Below are 19540 nucleotides of genomic sequence, written 5' to 3'. Positions count from 1 at the left end.
TAGGCATATTCCTATTATTTCTCATCTTGCACATGAGGAACCTGAAGGACAGAGGTCTTAGCAACAAATTTTCCTAACTCCTGAACTAATGATACATTTAATTTTTAACATAGATGATTATCCTTAGGGGATGAAGTGCATATCTTTTCCCCTCATATATTCTTCAGTGAATAATGATTGTTATCATTTAATTCTATTTGCCTTCTTAATTTTTATGTGCATTCAGAGAGTAGAAGGCTGATTTTCTGACACAGGTTTTGAGGGCATGACTAGGAGGTATACTGATGCTATTTTGTAGTTTTTTTTAATCGGAGAATAAGCACTATACCAGTTTAAGTTGGAGGAACCAAAACTCCAACATTTTAAAACTTTGACATTTCATAACAAGACGCTTCTGTGGCTTCAAACATCCTATCTACTTAAGGAGTGCTATCTCTGAATACATGCAGTGGACTTCCTCTACTCCCTTCATTTGCTTTTTATTTTCTAGTTTTCAATCCATATTAGCTGGGATTCTGGGCTTTGACTCAGAAGGGTTTGTACTACTCCCTACCCAAGCTCAGTGTGGCTACACTATGGGTAAGTGGATCACTTACCTTTACAATTTTTATAGCCTCTATTTGAGAAATGTGAATAATACTGTTTGGGTAATAATAATAATATAATAATAATATCTAGAATTCATTTCAAGCTTTAAGGTTTTCAAAACATCTTATGAATCATTTTTCCTTTATAACACCCCTCTGAGGTAGATACTATTATTATACCCATTTTACAGATAAGAAAACTGTGGCAAGGAGCAAATAAGTGCCTAGTATCTTAGATAAGACTAAGTATCATAGATTTCACTTGAACTTGAGTCTTCTGATTCCAGCTCCAGTATTCTACCCACTATGCCATCTAGCTGTGTAGCAAGGTAGGGAAAGCACCAAATTTATAATCAAATAATCTGAGTTCTATTCCTGGCTTGGCTACTTTCTAGTTGTATCACTTTGGCCAAGACAATTAATTTCTATGGACCAGAGTTTCCTAGATTGGCCAATTTAGTTCAAAAAGCATTGGTATAAGACAAAATATTCTAAGTTCTAAGGGTAGAAAAGCAAAATCAAAATAATTCCTGCCCTCAGGAAGCCTACGTACTACTGAAAAAATGGTGAGGATGAAAAAAGAGATGTTCATTAAGGTCATTTTCTGTTCTAAAATCCTCTGAAACAATAGTTGATACATGACAGTAAAATATTGGGATCAATTTGAAATGTATTGCAGGAAAATCTGAGGCAGTATGTTGATCGCATCTTTAATGTTATTACGAAATCTGGGGTAAGCTGCCCAACCGTCATGTGTGATATTTTCTTTTCACTGAGAGAGTCAGCTGCCAAACGATTTCAAGGTGAGTTTCCTATATCCATTACTAATTAGACTGGTTAAAAATAATTACATTCCCATCTTTGGTAATTACCTTTCTATCTGCAATGTCTACAACTATAATGGTGACTTTTAAATAGTTAATCCTATAGAAGATAAATTGTTTCATATTTAAACAACTAGACTAGCCATGATATGATAGGCAGGTTGATAGTTTCTTTGCCTTTTTAATTTTACAGGGAAGTGGGTGAGGGCAATTTATTCTCTAGCCTACTGTTTCCCTAGGTATCTCTCCTGTTTTCTTTTTTTGGATGTACTTAAAAAAAACCCACAAGGTCCCCTAATTCCCTGGGACCATTAAAGAATTCCTGGCACTTTCCTCATAGGGTTGGAACCTATTCTGTCTCTTGGCTACCTTCCAGTTCAGATAAATTGCTTCTTTTAGTGTTCCCACTTGGAATTTCCTTAACAGCCTCTTCTTGCTGTCAATTAGAGGCATTGTGTTTGCATTATACACCCTTCCATTGAAGTGGATCTCTATAGGTCACTGCCTTTTCAAAGAGAGTGAAATAGGCATTCTGGAAATGTGTAGCATTTCACCCTTTTGTAATAGCCAGAGTGAAAGGGGGAAAGAAGGAGGGGAGAAAGATTTCTGACTGGTCCAATTACAATGCTTGGAAAACTGATTTGTCTTGGTCTTGCCATACTGTACAATATTAAATAGGTCATCTTTCATCTTCCTCTACCCAAGTTTCTCTTTTAGTCCAAGAGAGGGGGTTATTTATTTCTAAAAGCAGGGGCAATGTAGATATCAGCTGTAATTACTTTAGTCACATTGGATTACTTTGTGGGGCACTTTGAAAACATACCTGAAAAGTCCTAAATTGTTAGAAACAATCTCATGAAAGTATTTCCATTAGGAAAGAGATCTCCAGCATCATCAAAAAAAGATCTCCTTCCTTTTGCAAGTAAGGCCATCGCTTGAATTCCATTCTATCTTTTCTGTTGAAAAGATAATTTGCCTTACATGTTCTAGGAATCTAAAGTCTAGCTTCCAAGGGCAAGTGGTTATTTCTCCTCCTAAATGGCTTTGTAGTACTTATGCATTAGTGGCACACTTCTTGCATTGGTGATGCTGCATCCAAAAGATGCTTTCTCCAATGAGAACTTCTGATTTTAATACCATGCTTAAGTCAGAGCCACTTACCATATCTAAACTGTATCTGGTGCACTAAGTAACAAAGTTCCTTCAATTCCTGTTATCTTCCAGAGTCTAGGATGAAATGACTTTTCTTGGTTACAGGTGACCTGGATGTGAGATATACTGCTGTGAGCAGCTTTATTTTCCTGAGATTCTTTGCTCCTGCCATCCTTTCACCAAATCTTTTTCAGCTCACCCCTCATCATACGGTATGTTTATTGGGGGGATTTTTTTCTCCCTTCCTTGTCATGTCAGACCTTTTCTGCAACACAGATGAGGCTGAGCTCCCTGCTAAGTTCTCTGTGTCCTATGTTAGCAGGTAAAAGATTGAAATGTAAAAATGACCTTTTGCAGGAGTCAAGGATCAGCCTATTAAGAATGAATTATGAATACAGCAAATATCTGCTATTTAATGCCTGACTTAAAGATAGATTGCACCATAGAACTTATTTGCCCTTTGATTTAAGCTTTCACCAAGGTCAGATGATGGTATACTTTGGCAGTGATTAATGACAGATTTAAAAGTTCTTGGTGGCTTAGTAGCGTGACATAGAAATGAGAAACTGGAGTTTACTCTCTATCACCAATGGGATTTTTCCAAGGGAGAAATTTTTATTTTCCCTACTAGCAACTTAGCCATTTATTTAACAAGTTACATTCTGGCAAGGAAAAAAAAAGAGAAAGATGTCTTCCCTGTCCTTATGGAACATGCTGCTACATACAGAACTCCTTTCATATTAAACTGACAAAGCCATTTGAAAAAAACGAAATAATAGAGCATCATTTGGAGAGATAAATAGGCGCTTGCTTGGCACCCAGTTGGATCCTGTAACCTGAAAGAAGTCCTTTATATATATTTCCTTTGGAAAATAATGAATGTCCTACTCACACAAGTGTCAGAATTGATTTACAATATTCTGGTGCTAAATATAGCACCATGAATGTTTCATTTATATTGTTTATATATTTTCCCCATGTTATGACTTATGATTCAGTTTCCCAGAAGGGAAGTCCTCTCTACCAAGTAAGATCTGTAATTATTTATACAACTTAAATTGCATAAGATAGTTGTCTAGATGAATTAAGCTGAATCAGTCAGTATGTGTAAGGTGGGGCCTTGAATCTAGAATTTCTTGACTCTTCAGGCTAGCTTTGTTTCCAGTCCACCAGGATGCCTTCTTGTGTCCACACAAGATATACATTATATTTGGGTATTTGTGTGTTTACTTATAAACCATGTGTTTCTGTACTGTTTAAATATTTAATCATGTGATTCCTCAACTCAGTTTATACAAATTTTGACAAGATTCTCTTTTCTAGGGTTAGTTTTAACTGCAGTTATCCCCTTCACATCACAACTTTCCTTATCATGATTTTGATATCTCATGGATTGGCATAAGAAATTAAATGGGAATTTTGGGAGAGTTTTGAAGAAGTCACAGGCAATATGCCAAGGCTGATAGAAGACAGAAAATGTTTAAAAACTTAGAAATGCATAAAATATGTGTATGATATCAACATATTCGATCTTTTAATACCATAATAATTTAGACTTCTTCTCTGGTTCGAAGGGACAGCCAAAAATTTTTATTTGGATTTTCCAGGGTACAGGGGCACCACATCCCTAATCTATGCAATATGGAAGGGATAAATATAGTTTATTGTTTTGGTGGTGGGAGTAGTTGTTGTTCAGTTGTTGAATTGTGTGTATAACTTTTCATGGCCCCATGGACCATAGCACACCAAACCCTTCTATATTCTGTCTGGCCAGGTTCATGTTTATTCTTTCCATGTCACTATCCATCCTCTGATATCCCCTTTTCTTTTTGTCTTCAATCTTTCCCAGCATAGTCCTTTTCAATGAGTCCTGTATTTGTGCAGCCAAAGTATTTACATTTCAGCTTCAGTATTTGACCTTTCAGTGAATAGCTTGAAGTAATTAATTTAAGTATTATTTGATTTGATCAAGTATTTAAGTATTGACTGATTTGATCTCCTTGTTGTTCAAGAGATTCTGTGGAGCTCAGCTTTCCTTCAAGTTCAACTTTCAAAGGTATACATTACTATTGGAAAAACCTTTGTCAGCAAGATGACGTCTCTGCTTTTTAGTATGCTTTCCAGATTTGCCATAGCTTTTCTTCCAGGGAGCAAGCCTCTTAATTTCATGGCTACAATCATCATCTGTGGTGATCTTGACTCCAAGAATATAAAATCTGACAAACTGCTTCCATTTTTCCTTCCACTATTTGCCAGAAAGTAATGGAACTGTACTGTTGCCATGAATACTGTACACTTGGTATTAAATTTAGGATCAAAGTATAATGTTTCTGTTTTCTTTTTACCTTTGATAGGACCCACAGACTTCTAGAACCTTGACACTTATCTCCAAGACTATACAGACTCTGGGCAGTTTATCCAAATCTAAATCTGTAAGTCTCATCCTTTTCCCCCTATTTTGTTAGAAGTACTTTGCTTTTTAAAAATAAAACAATCAATTGACATTTAACTACTTTGTTAATGTAATGAGCACCAATTACTTCTTTCTAATTTGTATTTGTAAATTTGGAATATAGCCAGACCTCATTGATTTTCTAGTTTTCTTTGTTCCTCATGGCAGAGGGGGGGGAAATTCAGAATTTAAAACTTATTGCTACATTCATTTCAATTTTATTTCTAGTAGAACTGTCCCTAGATGTCAGGTCCATTGGAGAGAATACCCTGATCTAGGCTCTGGGAAATGCTTTGTTGCTTGGCTAGGGCAGGGAAGAGGGAAGAAGAAGAAGAGATAATTTTACATTAAATGTTGAACCATTATACATTTAATAGGCCCATTAACCCACACTGACATCAAGGAAAGGAGAGTATTTTCTGCCCCTTCTATGCATGCTTTTGAAATGGTTATTCTTTTTTGAACTCTTCTGTAAAACTTCCCTTGAAATTCATTTTAATCTACATTTACCTATATTTAAAAAAACGTTGTCTGCACATGTGGATAGGATTTTATTCTGAGGGAAGTAAGGAAGCAAAATGCTACTTGCTTCTTTTATTATTTTGCCTTAGGCCTTCATTGTCAATCTCATACCAGAAATAGCTATAAAATTGGTGGTATTTGGGGGACATCCATTCTTAATTTTCAAATAGCAACAACAATTTTTAAAAATTGCGAAACATAGGTAGAGATAGACTTTGTTAAAAATAACTAGAGCCTGAAAGTGGGTGGATGGCATCTCAGTCTACTTTATCCTCACATTTCCAAAAAGCATGAGTCAAGTCCTTGTTATATCTAGTTCAGCAAACAACTTTTACTTCAGGTTCATTTCTGAATATTGATAGACTCCATTTTATGACCCCTTGCTCTCATCTGCTCCATTATTTTATTTTATTTTATTTTATTTTTGGCATTTTATACAATGGTTGGGCTCTAAATGAAACTAAGCTTATTAAACCACAAGGCTTAACTAGCTATCATTTAATGGCAAGTCTTTTTAGTACTTTTTCAGTAAAAGTGAAATAGAAAACTAAGGGTTTTTTGGGAGGGTAGTTTTTTTTTTTTAAAGCAAATGGCCCTATAAGCAATGACTAGTTACATTTTCCACTTACTCTTCCCCAAATTTTATTGGTTTAGAAAAAGATCTAAAGAAAAAGATTCTATGCCTGAATCCAAGACCTTCAAGGACTTCATATAGTTTCTTATTTAAAAAATAATGTATCTTTTTAAAATTTACATTAAATTAGAGCTGTAGAAGTATTTATTTTTGAAACCACCACTTTTAATTATTGTATGAGGTATATTTCCATTTTTAAAACCTTATTATGAAATTGTATAATCTAAAAATTGACAGATTTTTACAATTAAAGTTTTACTAAAGGATTTGTCATAGGATTCCTCCAAGTATTTAATTCTTCTAGAATTGTTAAAATAGGTTTAAATTTATACAAATTTGATGAATATACCAAATGCATACAATTATATGATTATTAAATATAAATTTATACAATATCCAATTCTACCACAAAACTCATAATGACAGCTAACTGTTTACTCATTGATTTTTAAAAGTGAGATATAGAATATCTCCTTTCCTCTTCTCTTTTTTTTCATTTCTATATTTCCATACTATTCAGTTGAATACTGTTGGAGTCTTCCGATTATTCAGATTTGGGGGGGGGTGAGTCAAGACTATTATACTATAGTTAAATTTTTTTGTTACAGGCCAGTTTTAAAGAGTCTTACATGGCTACATTCTATGATTTCTTCAATGAGCAGAAATATGCTGATGCAGTAAAAAATGTAAGTAATAAAAATCATCATTCAATGGTTATCTAGTTATTTGTACATTTTAAATGCACACACACAGGGAGGAAGGAGAAATGTAAATGCAAAATTGCAAGAGTCTTTGCTCTTATTTTAATTAGAGGGTACAACATGCATAAGGGAGTGGTAATTATAACAAGTTTTAGTAGAGAGAATCATAGTAATTGTGACTAAAGCCATAGGACAGTGGATTGTCATGTTCTTTCCAAGAGAGGTGCTAGTATCAATTTGACAAAAACAAGAAGTAGAAAGAGTGGAGAGCTGGAACAAGGAATAGTCTTTCCTCCCCCATGTACACATGGAATGCTTACAAAAATTCATTATGTGCTTGATCACAGATAAATTCCAGGTATATTTAGGAAAATGGGAATTTTATATGTTTTATTTTAAGACCTTGATAAAAATAAAGCTGGAATTAAATGATTCTAGAATAAAAGACAATATAATAAAATATAAAATTCTAGAATTAAATAATGATTATATGCTCAAAAGATGTAGGCCTAAAATAAAACTTTCTAAAATAACAAATTTTAAAATTCTTTTAAGTTCAGCTTTTGATTTAAAACAATTTCAACTATTTCTTTCTCCCCTTCTAAAAACAAACACCAACCTAATTGTGAGTTGCTGCTCAACTACAGGGATAGGTATGCTTATCCTTACAAATAGTCAAAATCCCAGGGGAAATTAAAGGTTTAGGAAGCTTGTTTTAAGGAATTGGGAAAGTCACTGAAGAAGAAAACTTTGTTAACAGGCAAGATATTTTGATTCCAGGGGCTCAGGAAGACCCCAGTTCTCCAAAAGCAATTCATAGAACACTTATAGGATTAAATTCCCTAATTATCTTAAATTGCCCAATTAGATAGATATCTTAGATTAAATTAAATTGAAGATCTTAAATTTCTCAATTAGAAATTTAGCCTTTTGTCCCCCTTTTAAAATGTAGGTACTCAAAAAGGGCCCCTATTTCATTTTGTTAGCAATTTATACCTTGTTGTGAATTTGGGATATTATTTCTCTTCCTTCAGAGTAGTTGTCATTTGAACTGGAGGTTATTATCTTTTAAATACTGCACTGGGTAATGAGAATACAAAGAGAAGTAAAAACAGGGTTTCAAATAACTATGTATATACAAGATATGTACAATAAAAATGAGAGATATTATCAGATAGAAAGCAAAAAGGTTTCTCATCTCTCCTTTTGGATAATTTTTATTAATTATTATAAATATTCTAAACCAATGTCTGTCTTCTTCCTGCCTGCCTGCCTGCCTTCCATCTGGACAATTTTCCTCTTAAGTTCTTAGATCTGATTTCATCCTCTGGAAGACGAGACCACAAGAGTATAGAGCAACCTATATTACTTAAAGAAGGGTAAGATTATGTTTATTACAAAGTGGGAATTCTGAAATGTGGACAGGAGGGAAAGAAATCTGAGTCACTTGCTTTTGTTTTTTTGTTTTTTTCTAATATTATTTTACTTGATTTCCACTTTTGATTTTTCCTTTAAAAAAAAAAAGCTATTTTCTTCTTGTGCCTAGAAATGACAGCTATCCAATTTGCCTGGCCACAGTTAATGCAAAATTAATTAATAAACCATGAAATGCCCAAAGCCAGGATTCTGGTGTGGAGGTTATCCAAGATATTGCACAAGCCAAGGGAAAATCTGGAACCACAAAACAATGATTTATAGAGATCATTGTTTTAAACCTTTAACCAAATCCAAGTAGGAAAATCAGCTGTCAGTTGGTGGGATTCATTGCTAACAGTAATAATTTAAATCTGTATATAATTCCCAAACTTATTTTGTCCAACAGGTCATTTTAAGAACTATCAGAGAACTCATAACTATCAATAATTTCTCTATGTAACCATATGTTCCCTGTTAGTATAAAACTTTTTTTTTTACACTCAGTCCACATCTTTTATACTCAAATAAAAGCCCTTATCTGCCTTCCATATGAAAAGAAATGTGATGTCAGTCATTCTTAACAGTGGTTGGTAGTAGTGGTGTGCTATATATAAAAGTTCATGAATGTTTTTAAAAATATTCTGATAAAAATACTGATAACTATATTTTAATATAATTAATTTTCTGTATAATCTTATGCATTTCACTTTTTTTTGCATTTAAAAACATCACTCTGAGAAAGAGTCCATAAACTTCATCAAACTGCCAGAGAGGTACAATATACAGAAATATATATATTTAGAGATAAAGGGGGGTTAAGAGATCATTTAGTTTGATCCATTTGCTTTCTAAATGACAAAGCTGAGTCCCAACTTGCTCAACAACTAAGTAGTAGTCAGATTCAAAACCAAATGTTAAATGTCATTCCTATTATTTCAGGCTTGTTAAGCATATGTTTTTATAGCATAATTGATTCTGAGACCTGGAAGGGGCCTTAAAGGTCATCTAGTTTCACCCCCTACCCAGCACAAAACTGCCCCCTGCAGTATTCCTGACAAGCAAGCATTCAATCTTGACCAATTAAGCCAGTGTTTTCTCATCCCAGACTTATGAAACTATTTTTTAAAAAAAATTAAAATGTAACATTTTACATTTATTTCTGCTAAATTGTATCTTTTCATCACCAGCAAGCTAGTTACAAGATATGACACATATGTGTACATATACATATGTAGATATATATTTTTTAACATATGTAAAAATATAACATGTTTTTATTTTTTATATAGTTTAATGTAAAGTATATACTTATATATGTATGTTTATGTAATATTTTGTCCATCCTTATTTTAAAACACAGTAACTCATGATGATCAATTCCCAACATGTGGAAAGATTTCATTATGTGTTAATGTAGTGTTTATTCAGAGTAATTAAATCATATGATCCTAGGTTTATAGCACTTGGAAAGTGATGGGGTTGAACTAGATGATATCCAAGTCTTATTTTGCTTTAAACCTAGGAATTGTTTTAATTATACCATATTTCTCCATCTCCTTCCAAAAAAGTCTCATGAAAATTTATGTCAAAGACCATATTGAAATCCTGATGCTCATGTCTATAATGTTTTCTAGTCTTCCTATCTAGAAACTTTATCAGGAAAGGAAATAAGGCTAGTTGCTTGGTGATTTCAAGGGCATGATAGGGCATTGTTGGGACCTTTGTTCCTCCTTTCCATAAAAGCTAAGTTGGGAAATTCCCCATCTATGAATGTGCCTTTGGAGTTGGTTTCCATGTCCCAGAGTTTTTTCCTAAGGAACTGCAGAATCTTTCTCATCCCCACATCAGGTTTTCAGAATGAGTAAACAACAATGGCCTCTCCTTGGAGCCCACAATCTGGCTTCCAGTCTGAATTGCATTGTTGTACTCAACAGGGGATAGTCCTCAGTGATATTAGTCATACAGAGATGTCACTACTAACTTGAATGTGGAACCTATATAGGTCATTTTCAAGACCAGTCTTATATCTTGGGTATATTTAATGTTAATAGGTGCTGACATTACCTCTTTAAAAATTACTTAAATGTGGTTTTGGCTTAATACAGGGGTTCTCAAACTATGGCCCATGGGCCAGATGCAGTGGACTGAGGACGTTTATGCTGCCCGCCAGGTTATGGTAAATGGGCTGAGGGATGGAGACAGAGTGTGAGGCGCTCCAACAATCTGAGGGACAGTGAACTGGCCCCCTATTTAAAAAGTTTGAGGACCACTGGCTTAATAGATGAGACTAGCCTACATATACATAGTCACAAAAATAACTTAAACTTCAACTTTGCTTTAGGTTGTGTGACTTAGAAAATTTATGTCTTTTAAAAACTTGAATTTGACTCAAGCTAGAAGTTATGCACATAAACAAATACAGAGTCATCCTAATATATTAAATTTGAGCCAACACAAATTTCTAGGAAGTTGCTCAAATGACTGATGAATAAAGCAACCAGAACAATGTCTTAAAACCTAGTGCATGCTCAATAAATATTTATTGAATGAATAATGAATAATGGAGCTTACAGTCAGCGATGACAGCACTATGAGCTTTCATTTCCAATCAATGATATGCCTTACTTTATGTACAATATGCATGCATACTGAGGTTTATGGATGTACTAGACTCTCACTACACAATAAGAATGATGAATAGTAAAAATTCAGAGAAATGGAGGAAGCCTTATATAAAATGATATATACAATGACTATAGCAATACAAAAAAAAGAGATATTAAAAAAGGAAGCCAAACTCTTGTCAAATACAACAGACAATGCTAGTAACTTACTATCAAAGTTAACACAACGCATCCTATCCAAGTTAACATCCACACATCCTTCCTTTCTTTTTACAATTGGTAAACTGCACAAGTAAAAAATGCCATGTCAGGCACAGTCACACCATGAGGAGACTTTATTTAGCAGTCTTTGGGAGCATATTTTAGGCAAAGCTGCCACATAGCTATCATTATTTAAGGCATAATAATATTCCATGGCATTCAAATACCATAGTATGATTAACCACTACTCAATAATTGGGCTTATTTTTGGTACTAGGGAAGGTATGTTTGTTAAGAAACCCTACAGTGAATATTATTGTTGGAGGAGGTCCTCATATTAGAAGATCCTCCAGTGTGGCAATCCCTCTGTTTACCTTAAGAAATGCCTTCATCTGCAAAATGGGAAGATTGGACCCAATGATCTCTTAGGATTCTTTTCAGAACATTCTATGACTCTGGATGTTAAGATTTAGGACTTGTTTAAATCAAGGTATATTTGCAATAATTCTTCCCTACTAGAGCTCATATCCTCCAGTGTGATTCAACATTTTTTGTATTCTTTAAAAAGTAATTTTATGTATATTTCATTTTATATACCAGCACCATCCCCAATCTTGTTTTTCCTAGTTTTTCTAAGTTTTGCTTGTGCCTGATTGTTTTTCTGCCTTTTCTCATTTGGCCCATTGGCTGCTAGGCTAAAGGATTCTTAACCTAGCAATAAAAACAGTTGATGGTAATAGTTCATGCAGGTAAGATGTAAGGAGACACTTGGCAAGTCCCTTTAACTTGTGGTGGTCTGTCACGTGTCAGGTGCCATAAGAACTGCCACAGATGTTTTTGTCTGGACTTGGGAAAGGAAGTTGTGGTTCTCTTGACATACTTGAGATGCCATTAGCAAACTCCTTAGGCTAAACCTGTAATATGTCTCACAGGTAGAAGAAATTATCCTGTTTCCCTTTGCTTCTGGTATTTTCCAAGTAACACAATGTCTTCCTTTTGCTGCTTTTTTATTTGAAACTAAACACTTCCTGAAGAGTGGAATGCTAAAGTTTGGGCAGGGATAAGGAAGGCCTGCAGCCCTCCTTGGATATTTGATGGGCAAATGCCAGAAAAATTCTGGTGTAGTTTTAACCCCATTACTACCTATCTCCTTCAGTTCTGCAACTAGGAAAGATTGTGGCTGAGATTTACTTCATTGTTACCTTGTCAAGCCGTAATATATGAAAAGAGAAGCAGTTTTTATGAATTCCACTACTCCTTCACTTTCTGTTGTGTTTGATAGGATTCTCCATATTTTTATAGAAAAAAGTAGGAGGGAGAAGGGAGAAAGGAAGAAAAAAAAAACACTCTGCCATATCAATTACAGCCCCACTCCTTTATTTTTGGTTTTCCATGAAGAATTCACTTACATTCTACCTCTTTCAGGACTCAGGATGAGAATTGTAAATGTTTCTAACAGGCTTCATGGTGAGCCAATTTTAACTCTCTCTTCCCCCTCCAATTAATGACACAGTTTAGGAACAAAAAAATAAGTTCACAAACTTCTTTGAATGTTTTATCTTGTTGAATTCTGGTGAGGTAGGTGCTATTATGTCCATTTTACAGATGAGGAAGCTATAGTCTTTGTCCAGAGTCACACAGCTACTAAGTATGTGAGACTGAATTTGAATTTGGGTATTCCTGACTCCAAAACCAGCACTTAAACCACTGTATTTTCTAGCTTCCATGGTTATAAAAGTCTTTATCATTGTCATAAAATTATGCTACAACATGTCTATAATTTGGGTGGATGGATATAGTTGGGGAGAGAAGTGGGTAGAGAAAGAAGTATGATGGAGGGGAAAAGACCTCAAAAATCCTATTCTTCCAGATCCATATTTTGTTAGAGTAGCTATGATCTATTTGAAGAGAACAAGTGCCCAGATAATTTTAAGAGAAAGCTAGGTAGGTAGCTCACTGAATAGAAGCACTGAATGTGAGGTCAGAAATACGTGACTTCAAATCTTCCCTCAAACACTTACTTGCTTTGTGGTCTGGACAGATGAGATCATACTTTGTCATACCTCCATTTTTCATCTCTAAAATGGAGATAATAGCATTATCTCCCAGGATTGTTATGCATATATAATGAGGTAATAATTATAAAACATACATGATAGGTATTATTATTGCCATAATCATATAACTAAAGTTATCTTCTTGAGGAGGGCTCCCATCCTAATAAGGAAATGGGATAATTAGGTGATAAGGCCACCAAATGGCACCAGAATTTAAGACATAGCAATTCTTTGAAAGGATCAACTTCCTTTTTTGCCTAGAATGCCATTTCTGCTAACCCATGTTTTCCCTTTTCCTTTAGCTTAGAAGGGCTTGGGATGATTCAGCCTTGGGTTGACTTCATTGACAAAATAGAAGCAAAGGGAGAGAGTGGAAATTCTCCTTCTTTTGTTATTGAGATTCCTTTTGTATCTGGTCCTTTCCTGACTTTAATGGGGAAAAGGCCTCATTGTGCTTTCTATTCAGAATTATGGGACTCATATTATGTCACATGAAGAGGATAAACAATATAGTATTATAAATCTTATGGCCTGTCTTTCCATTCATAATCTTCGAGCATCATACCCAGTTGATTTAAGTGCATTAAATATTGCTTTCTTCTTAATATACTTCTTCCACTGCTGAGGGCATGTTTCTAATGTAGTTTTTCCACTGATGTTTTTCACTATCACACCAGAATTTGATAAATTCACCATTGAAGATGGAAAGTAAGGAATCTGGGGAGAATGGATAGGGTCAGGATTTGGAGTTGAAAGCTTTTAGTAAAAATCCACCATTAACTTTTACACTACATGCCCAAGTTTTTCGAATGTAATCATTTAAACATTTTAATGGTAAGTTTAAAATAAAGTTGACTAAAATCGAAAGCAGCTTGAAGATTTACATATAGGTATTGGCTAATTATTCTTGCTATGAATACTTGGACTTTTATATTTTGTCACAGCAGAAAAAGTGACTTTTTTGTGTCTAAAATATGTTTGCTTGAAAAAAAAACATGAATGTCACTAGCCTGTCCAATTTATAATAGGTTTATGATCAAGAGAGCACAAGGAAGAAAACGCTTCGGGATGAAGAACTTTAAGAAGAGATGGTTCCGTCTTACAAATCATGAATTTACTTATCAGAAAAGCAAAGGTAACAAGAAAGGTTCGCTTTTCAGTTGTTTTCTGACTTTTCAAATACTTTCAAAAGCATTAAGTGTAATGCTTATAAGAGAAATGAGAACTCAGAGGCCATGGGCAATTAGAATGGATTTTTTTTTCTTTCTGAAGAGAGAATCCATCCAATGATGGATTCTCAATTGAATGAGAAAAAGGATATAAGAATTTCTCACTTGAGAGTAAATCTGAACTGCCCATAAAATCAACAGAATGAGAGTTATTAAGCAGCCACTTTTTATCCTGTTTCTTTGTTTATGTTTCTTGACAAATAAGTAAAATCAATATCATTTTTTTTCAATTTGTAAGACAACAAACATTCATTAAATAGGCATTTAATATTATGTGGCATTGCTGTGGAAGGTGCTAGGGATATAGCAACAACAATAATAATAACTAATATTATATAGTATTTACTATATGCCAGGCACTATGCTAAATGTTTTTACAATTATTACCTTATTTGATCCTCACAACTTGGGGGAAGAGGTACTGTTATTATCCTCAAGAAAACTGAGGCAGGCAAAATTTAAGTGCCTTGTCTAGGAAGACACAGTTAGTAAGTTATCTAAGGTTGCATTTGGGCACAGTTTTCATGACTGCAGAACTAGAGCTCTATCCACTATGCCATCTCACTGTCCCAGGACAGAAATGAGAATGCTCTTACCCTCAGAAAGCTTAAAAACTATTAGTATACATTGAATAATTCACTGATATGGGATATTAATGAAAACTAGAGTAGGATCAGTACACATTTTCTCGCACTGTCTTCTTTAAAAATTGATAATAATAAATAAAATTGGCACTCACATTCTTTCTAAAGGTAACCATAGTCATTTATCTTCTTTCTTCTACATTCTAAAGGTCTTGTTTGCCACAATTCTTTTTCCTTTTTGAAACTTTTTCTCCTTTGTTCATCCCTAGGATTCTGAGCTAAGCTCGTTTTTTACCTGACCTTTTCCAACTTTTCTCCTCTTCTTCACATCTAAAATAAGGAAAAAATGTGTAAATCCTCTCTCCTTGCTTTTGAATTTTAAAAGTTTGACATACTTAAGTATTTAAGCCTCAGGATTATTCTTTAAATAGGAAAATAGGTACTTCAATTTTCTTTTACAAACATTCCTTGTGCTTTAGATTACTTTGCAAATGTACTATAAAAGTTCTTTTTTACCAAAGATATGATTAACTATTGTTCAATATTTGACAAATGCCAACATCAGGTATGTATGTCTACATACTCACAATAACATTTTTGTGCCATTGTACTGATGCAAGGTTAGATAAGAGAAAACTAATAGGGAATCTGTTAATAAGGATACAAAGAATTCTAAATCCCTTGAAGACACTATACATCTTCCTTTGAGAATTTTTTTTTCTCAACTGTATTTTTCTCCTCCAAATAATTCTTCCCATCTTAGGTTAATACAAACTTTTGCAAATTTCTAAGGAAGACTGAAATTGCCAAGAAAGAGAAGGGACAGCATGGAATATAGACTAGAGAGTTGCTTGGGTTTTGGATTCAGGATCACCTTAGGGTTCAAGGTCTGCCCATAGGCACACATATCCTAGCCATATGGCCTTATTGAAATCACTTAATCTGTCAGTGTCCTCAAACAGTGCGCTCTCTCTCTCTCTCTCTCTCTCTCTCTCTCTCTCTCTCTCTCTCTCTCTCTCTCTCTCTCTCTCTCTCTTTCTTTCTTTCTTTCTTTTTCTTTCTTTTTTTATTAAGAAATATTTTGGGGCAGCTAGGTGGCGCAATGGATAGAGCACCAGCCTTGAATTCAGGAGGACCAGAGTTCAAATTTGGTCTCAGACACTTAACACTTCCTAGCTGTGTGACCCTGGGCAAGTCACTTAACTCCAGCCTCAAAATCTATTTTTCTTAAGGAATGACTCTTTTTCTAAGTGTTCTATCAAAAATGTCATTACTAAGTTATTTAAAGAGGAAAAAAGACAAGTTTTAGAAAAACAAAGGCAAAAAGATAAACTTTCTATAGATTAGTTGCTGATCTTTTTTTGGTGGAATTCTCTACACCAATGAAATTATATGCCTGGTCCCCTCCCCCCAAAAAAAAACAAAAGGAAAAGAAAAAAATAAAGATTGAGTTGTTTTAAAGCCTTTTATAAAACAAAATGCAAGTAGCTTCTTTAGAGAAGCTAAACCAGAAACATTCAATAAAATTAGTGGACAATGTAAAATTCTGCCCTATTTATTCATCAGCCTTTCTATTTTTGTTGACTTCTATCAGGAGACCAGCCTCTTTATAGCATTCCTATTGAGAATATTCTGGCCGTGGAGAAATTAGAGGAAGAGTCTTTCAAAATGAAAAACGTGAGTACTGCCTTTGAGATATTTTTGTTTTTTCTTAAGTGTCTATCCTGTTTTCTTCTAGCCCTTGTATTTTTTCCCCTACTCCCTAAAAACCTATCTACCATCCTTGTTTTCTGCATTGTTATCCATATTGTTGAGGAGCTCTGGGAAAGGCTATGTTAGCCTTCCATCTAACAACCCTCAAGAGCAGCTTAAATTTCCTCTTGGCTTGGATGACTACAATAGAGTCCATGGAAGCTTGCCCAGGAAGTGATTTTAGAACTGAAATGGCATTGGTCCAATTGTTTCCAAGAGTGGTCCTAACTCTACATTGACTTGAAGAAATCAAGTTCTCTCAGAACATCGCCTGGTGGTCGCACCATAGTCCTCGGAACTGGAAGCGGTTTAAGATACAAAGAAACAAAGGGAATATTAGATCTGGACTCTGAAATGAAACGTTAATATTTGCCTATGAATAAAAAAAGACTGTGATATGGGCAGCTCCCAGCCTTGTGAGTGACAGGATTTTTCTCAGTTATATTTAAGCTTGTTTAAAATTAGGCAATTGAAAGAAGATCATATGACTAAATGGAAAAAACCTATTTATAAATGACTCTGCAACACTTCATTTAGTTTTTATTGACTATTTAAATGTTTAAAACAACTAAGATGCTTTCCAGTCTGTGGCTAGATGTATCAGTGTCTGTGAAGTGGAGTTGGATTGTTGCCCTCCCTGAGATGCCTAATAACTGGTCTATATAACTGTCACATCATGTTTTACATGCTTAGAATTCAAGCTGGTTAGTGATCTTACTTTTAAGAAGATTGCCATGTAGTTAGAAGAAACTAAAAGATAAACAAGTAGTGAAAAAGCAAATTTTCTGACTCTCAGTTGCATCAGCCACTACTTAGCTACTCATAGCTTTCTTTGAAAAAATAAAACAAGATGAGTTAGGAAATTTTGGCTCTCAGTTATTCAAGGTCTGATTCTCCAGTTATATTTTCCAGGTCCCATCATCCTCCTGTTTTCTCTACCTGCTATACATATTTGAGTCATTATTCTGCTACTTAGCACTCCTCTCCATGGAAAGGGGCAGAGTTGAACCTCAGGCTGCCAAATGTTGTGTGTTAGCACTTTGGCAAAATATTTGGTTGTGGAAATCAGCAAGATCATTATGCTCTACAAAAACATCAAGAAATTTATGTTGCTTGACTGTGCATGTTTGTAACCAGGATTTTGTTATTTCTTTCTTTCTCAGTTGGAGGAAAGGGAAAGGGAAAGGGAAAGGGAAAGGGAAAGGGAAAGGGAGAGGGAGAGAGAGAGAGAGAGAGAGAGAGAGAGAGAGAGAGAGAGAGAGAGAGAGAGAGAGAGAGAGAGAGAGGCAGATTTTTATTGATTGGAAAAAAAGAAATAATAATAAAATGTATTCACAGGAAAATAACTAAATGCCCCAGTGACTATGGTCCTGGATCCGAAGAAAGGGAGACTCATATTCCTAGTTCAAATCTGTCTTTAAATACTTACTAGCTGTATGACCCTGAACAAGTCACTTAATCCTGTTTTCCTCAGTTCTGTCATCTGTAAAATGAGCTGGAGAAGGAAAATAGCAAACCACTTCAGTTTTTTTGCCAAGAAAACTCCAAATGGGCTCATGAAGAGTCAAACAGATAACCAAACAGTAACATTCATAGGAGATTGACTGTGATATAGGAGTATCATTTGAAGGCAGCAGTCATAATACAATGGGAAAATTTTGCACAACTTCTAAAGGGAGAGGATCTAAGTTCAAATTCTACCTCTCTAACTACCTGTATAACATGGACTAAATTACTTTACTTTTCTGCCTCCATTTCAGAGCAAGTCAACAAGCATTTATTAAGTACCTATTGCTAATGTACTACTAGCATTATCTTTTGCTTCATTTTATATTATTTTTATATTTATATATAGATATTTATAAATTTATATTATATATGTATATATTTATAAATATATATTTATAAGTATATTAATTTTTGTAGCATTTAAGCACAACGTTTGGCACATTGCTGTTGTTCAGTCATTCACTCTGACGCTTTGTGCTGGTAGATCACAGCACACTAATAGTGTCCATGGGATTTTTTTTTTTCTTTGCCAAAGATGCCAAGGTAGCTTGTCATTTTCTTCTTCAGTGTATTAAGGCAGAGATTAAGTGACTTGTCCAAGGTCACACAGTTAAGTATCTAAGGCCAAAATTGAACTCAGGTCTTCCTTACTCTAGGCCAGTGTTCTATCCACTGAGCCATCTAGCAGTTTCTTGGCACATTAGTAGGCATGTAATAATTCTCTATGGTTTAATTGATTGAAATGATCATATCTAATGGCTTATATGAGCTCTTCATTTCTAAACTAATGATGTTATGAACTGGGAATGTTTATAAAGTAAAGAAATAAAAGGATTTAGGGAGCACAAGATAGTTATATCACATGAAAAGGAAATTAGACTGGGTTTGCTTGTCTCTGAGCAGAGTGAAGAGCAGCAGGTACTCTCTCTCTAAAGAGAGGAAAATTTAGCTTCAATGAAAGAAAAACTTTTCTAATAATTAGAGCTGTCCAAAGTGGAATAAGCTACCTTGGGATATAACTTGAGGGAGACCTCACTTGGGTTATCTAGTAAAGAGAATGATAATTACTTGAGGTTTTTGTAGAAAGAAATCTTGAGAAATGGATTAGAGTAAATGACCTCTAAGATTCCTATCACTGGAATTCTGAGTTCAGAAGAAAGTCTTTTTTATCTGCAAGTGTTATGTATCCAAGGTTTCCCTACTTTCTTATAGGTGGTTAAATGTTGATAATATACCCAATTGTACACCTGGGCTTGTGTTTTTTTTATTTTTTGTGTGTGTGGTTTTTTTTAAATC

At 34.5% G+C, this 19540-nt stretch overlaps 1 protein-coding gene across 4 annotated transcripts in view; it reads left to right on the top strand.

The window, feature by feature from the left end:
* The window catches only part of RASA3 (RAS p21 protein activator 3), a 292598-nt gene that overhangs the window by 250564 nt on the left and 22494 nt on the right, over nt 1-19540 (top strand). For 2 of the 4 annotated variants that reach the window (XM_074299614.1, XM_074299611.1), the window contains 7 exons: nt 1267-1390; nt 2669-2775; nt 4918-4995; nt 6780-6857; nt 8178-8251; nt 14199-14305; nt 16578-16660. In XM_074299614.1, coding sequence (XP_074155715.1) covers nt 1267-1390; nt 2669-2775; nt 4918-4995; nt 6780-6857; nt 8178-8251; nt 14199-14305; nt 16578-16660 — 651 coding nt within the window. Of the gene's footprint in view, nt 1-1266; nt 1391-2668; nt 2776-4917; nt 4996-6779; nt 6858-8177; nt 8252-14198; nt 14318-16577; nt 16661-19540 lie in introns of all 4 variants that reach the window. The other 2 variants (XM_074299612.1, XM_074299610.1) reach the window with 1 other exon arrangement.

The sequence above is a fragment of the Sminthopsis crassicaudata genome, chromosome 3, assembly GCF_048593235.1.
Source record: "Sminthopsis crassicaudata isolate SCR6 chromosome 3, ASM4859323v1, whole genome shotgun sequence".
Taxonomy (NCBI): Eukaryota; Metazoa; Chordata; class Mammalia; order Dasyuromorphia; family Dasyuridae; genus Sminthopsis; species Sminthopsis crassicaudata.
This window is presented reverse-complemented; position numbering and strand designations above follow the sequence as displayed.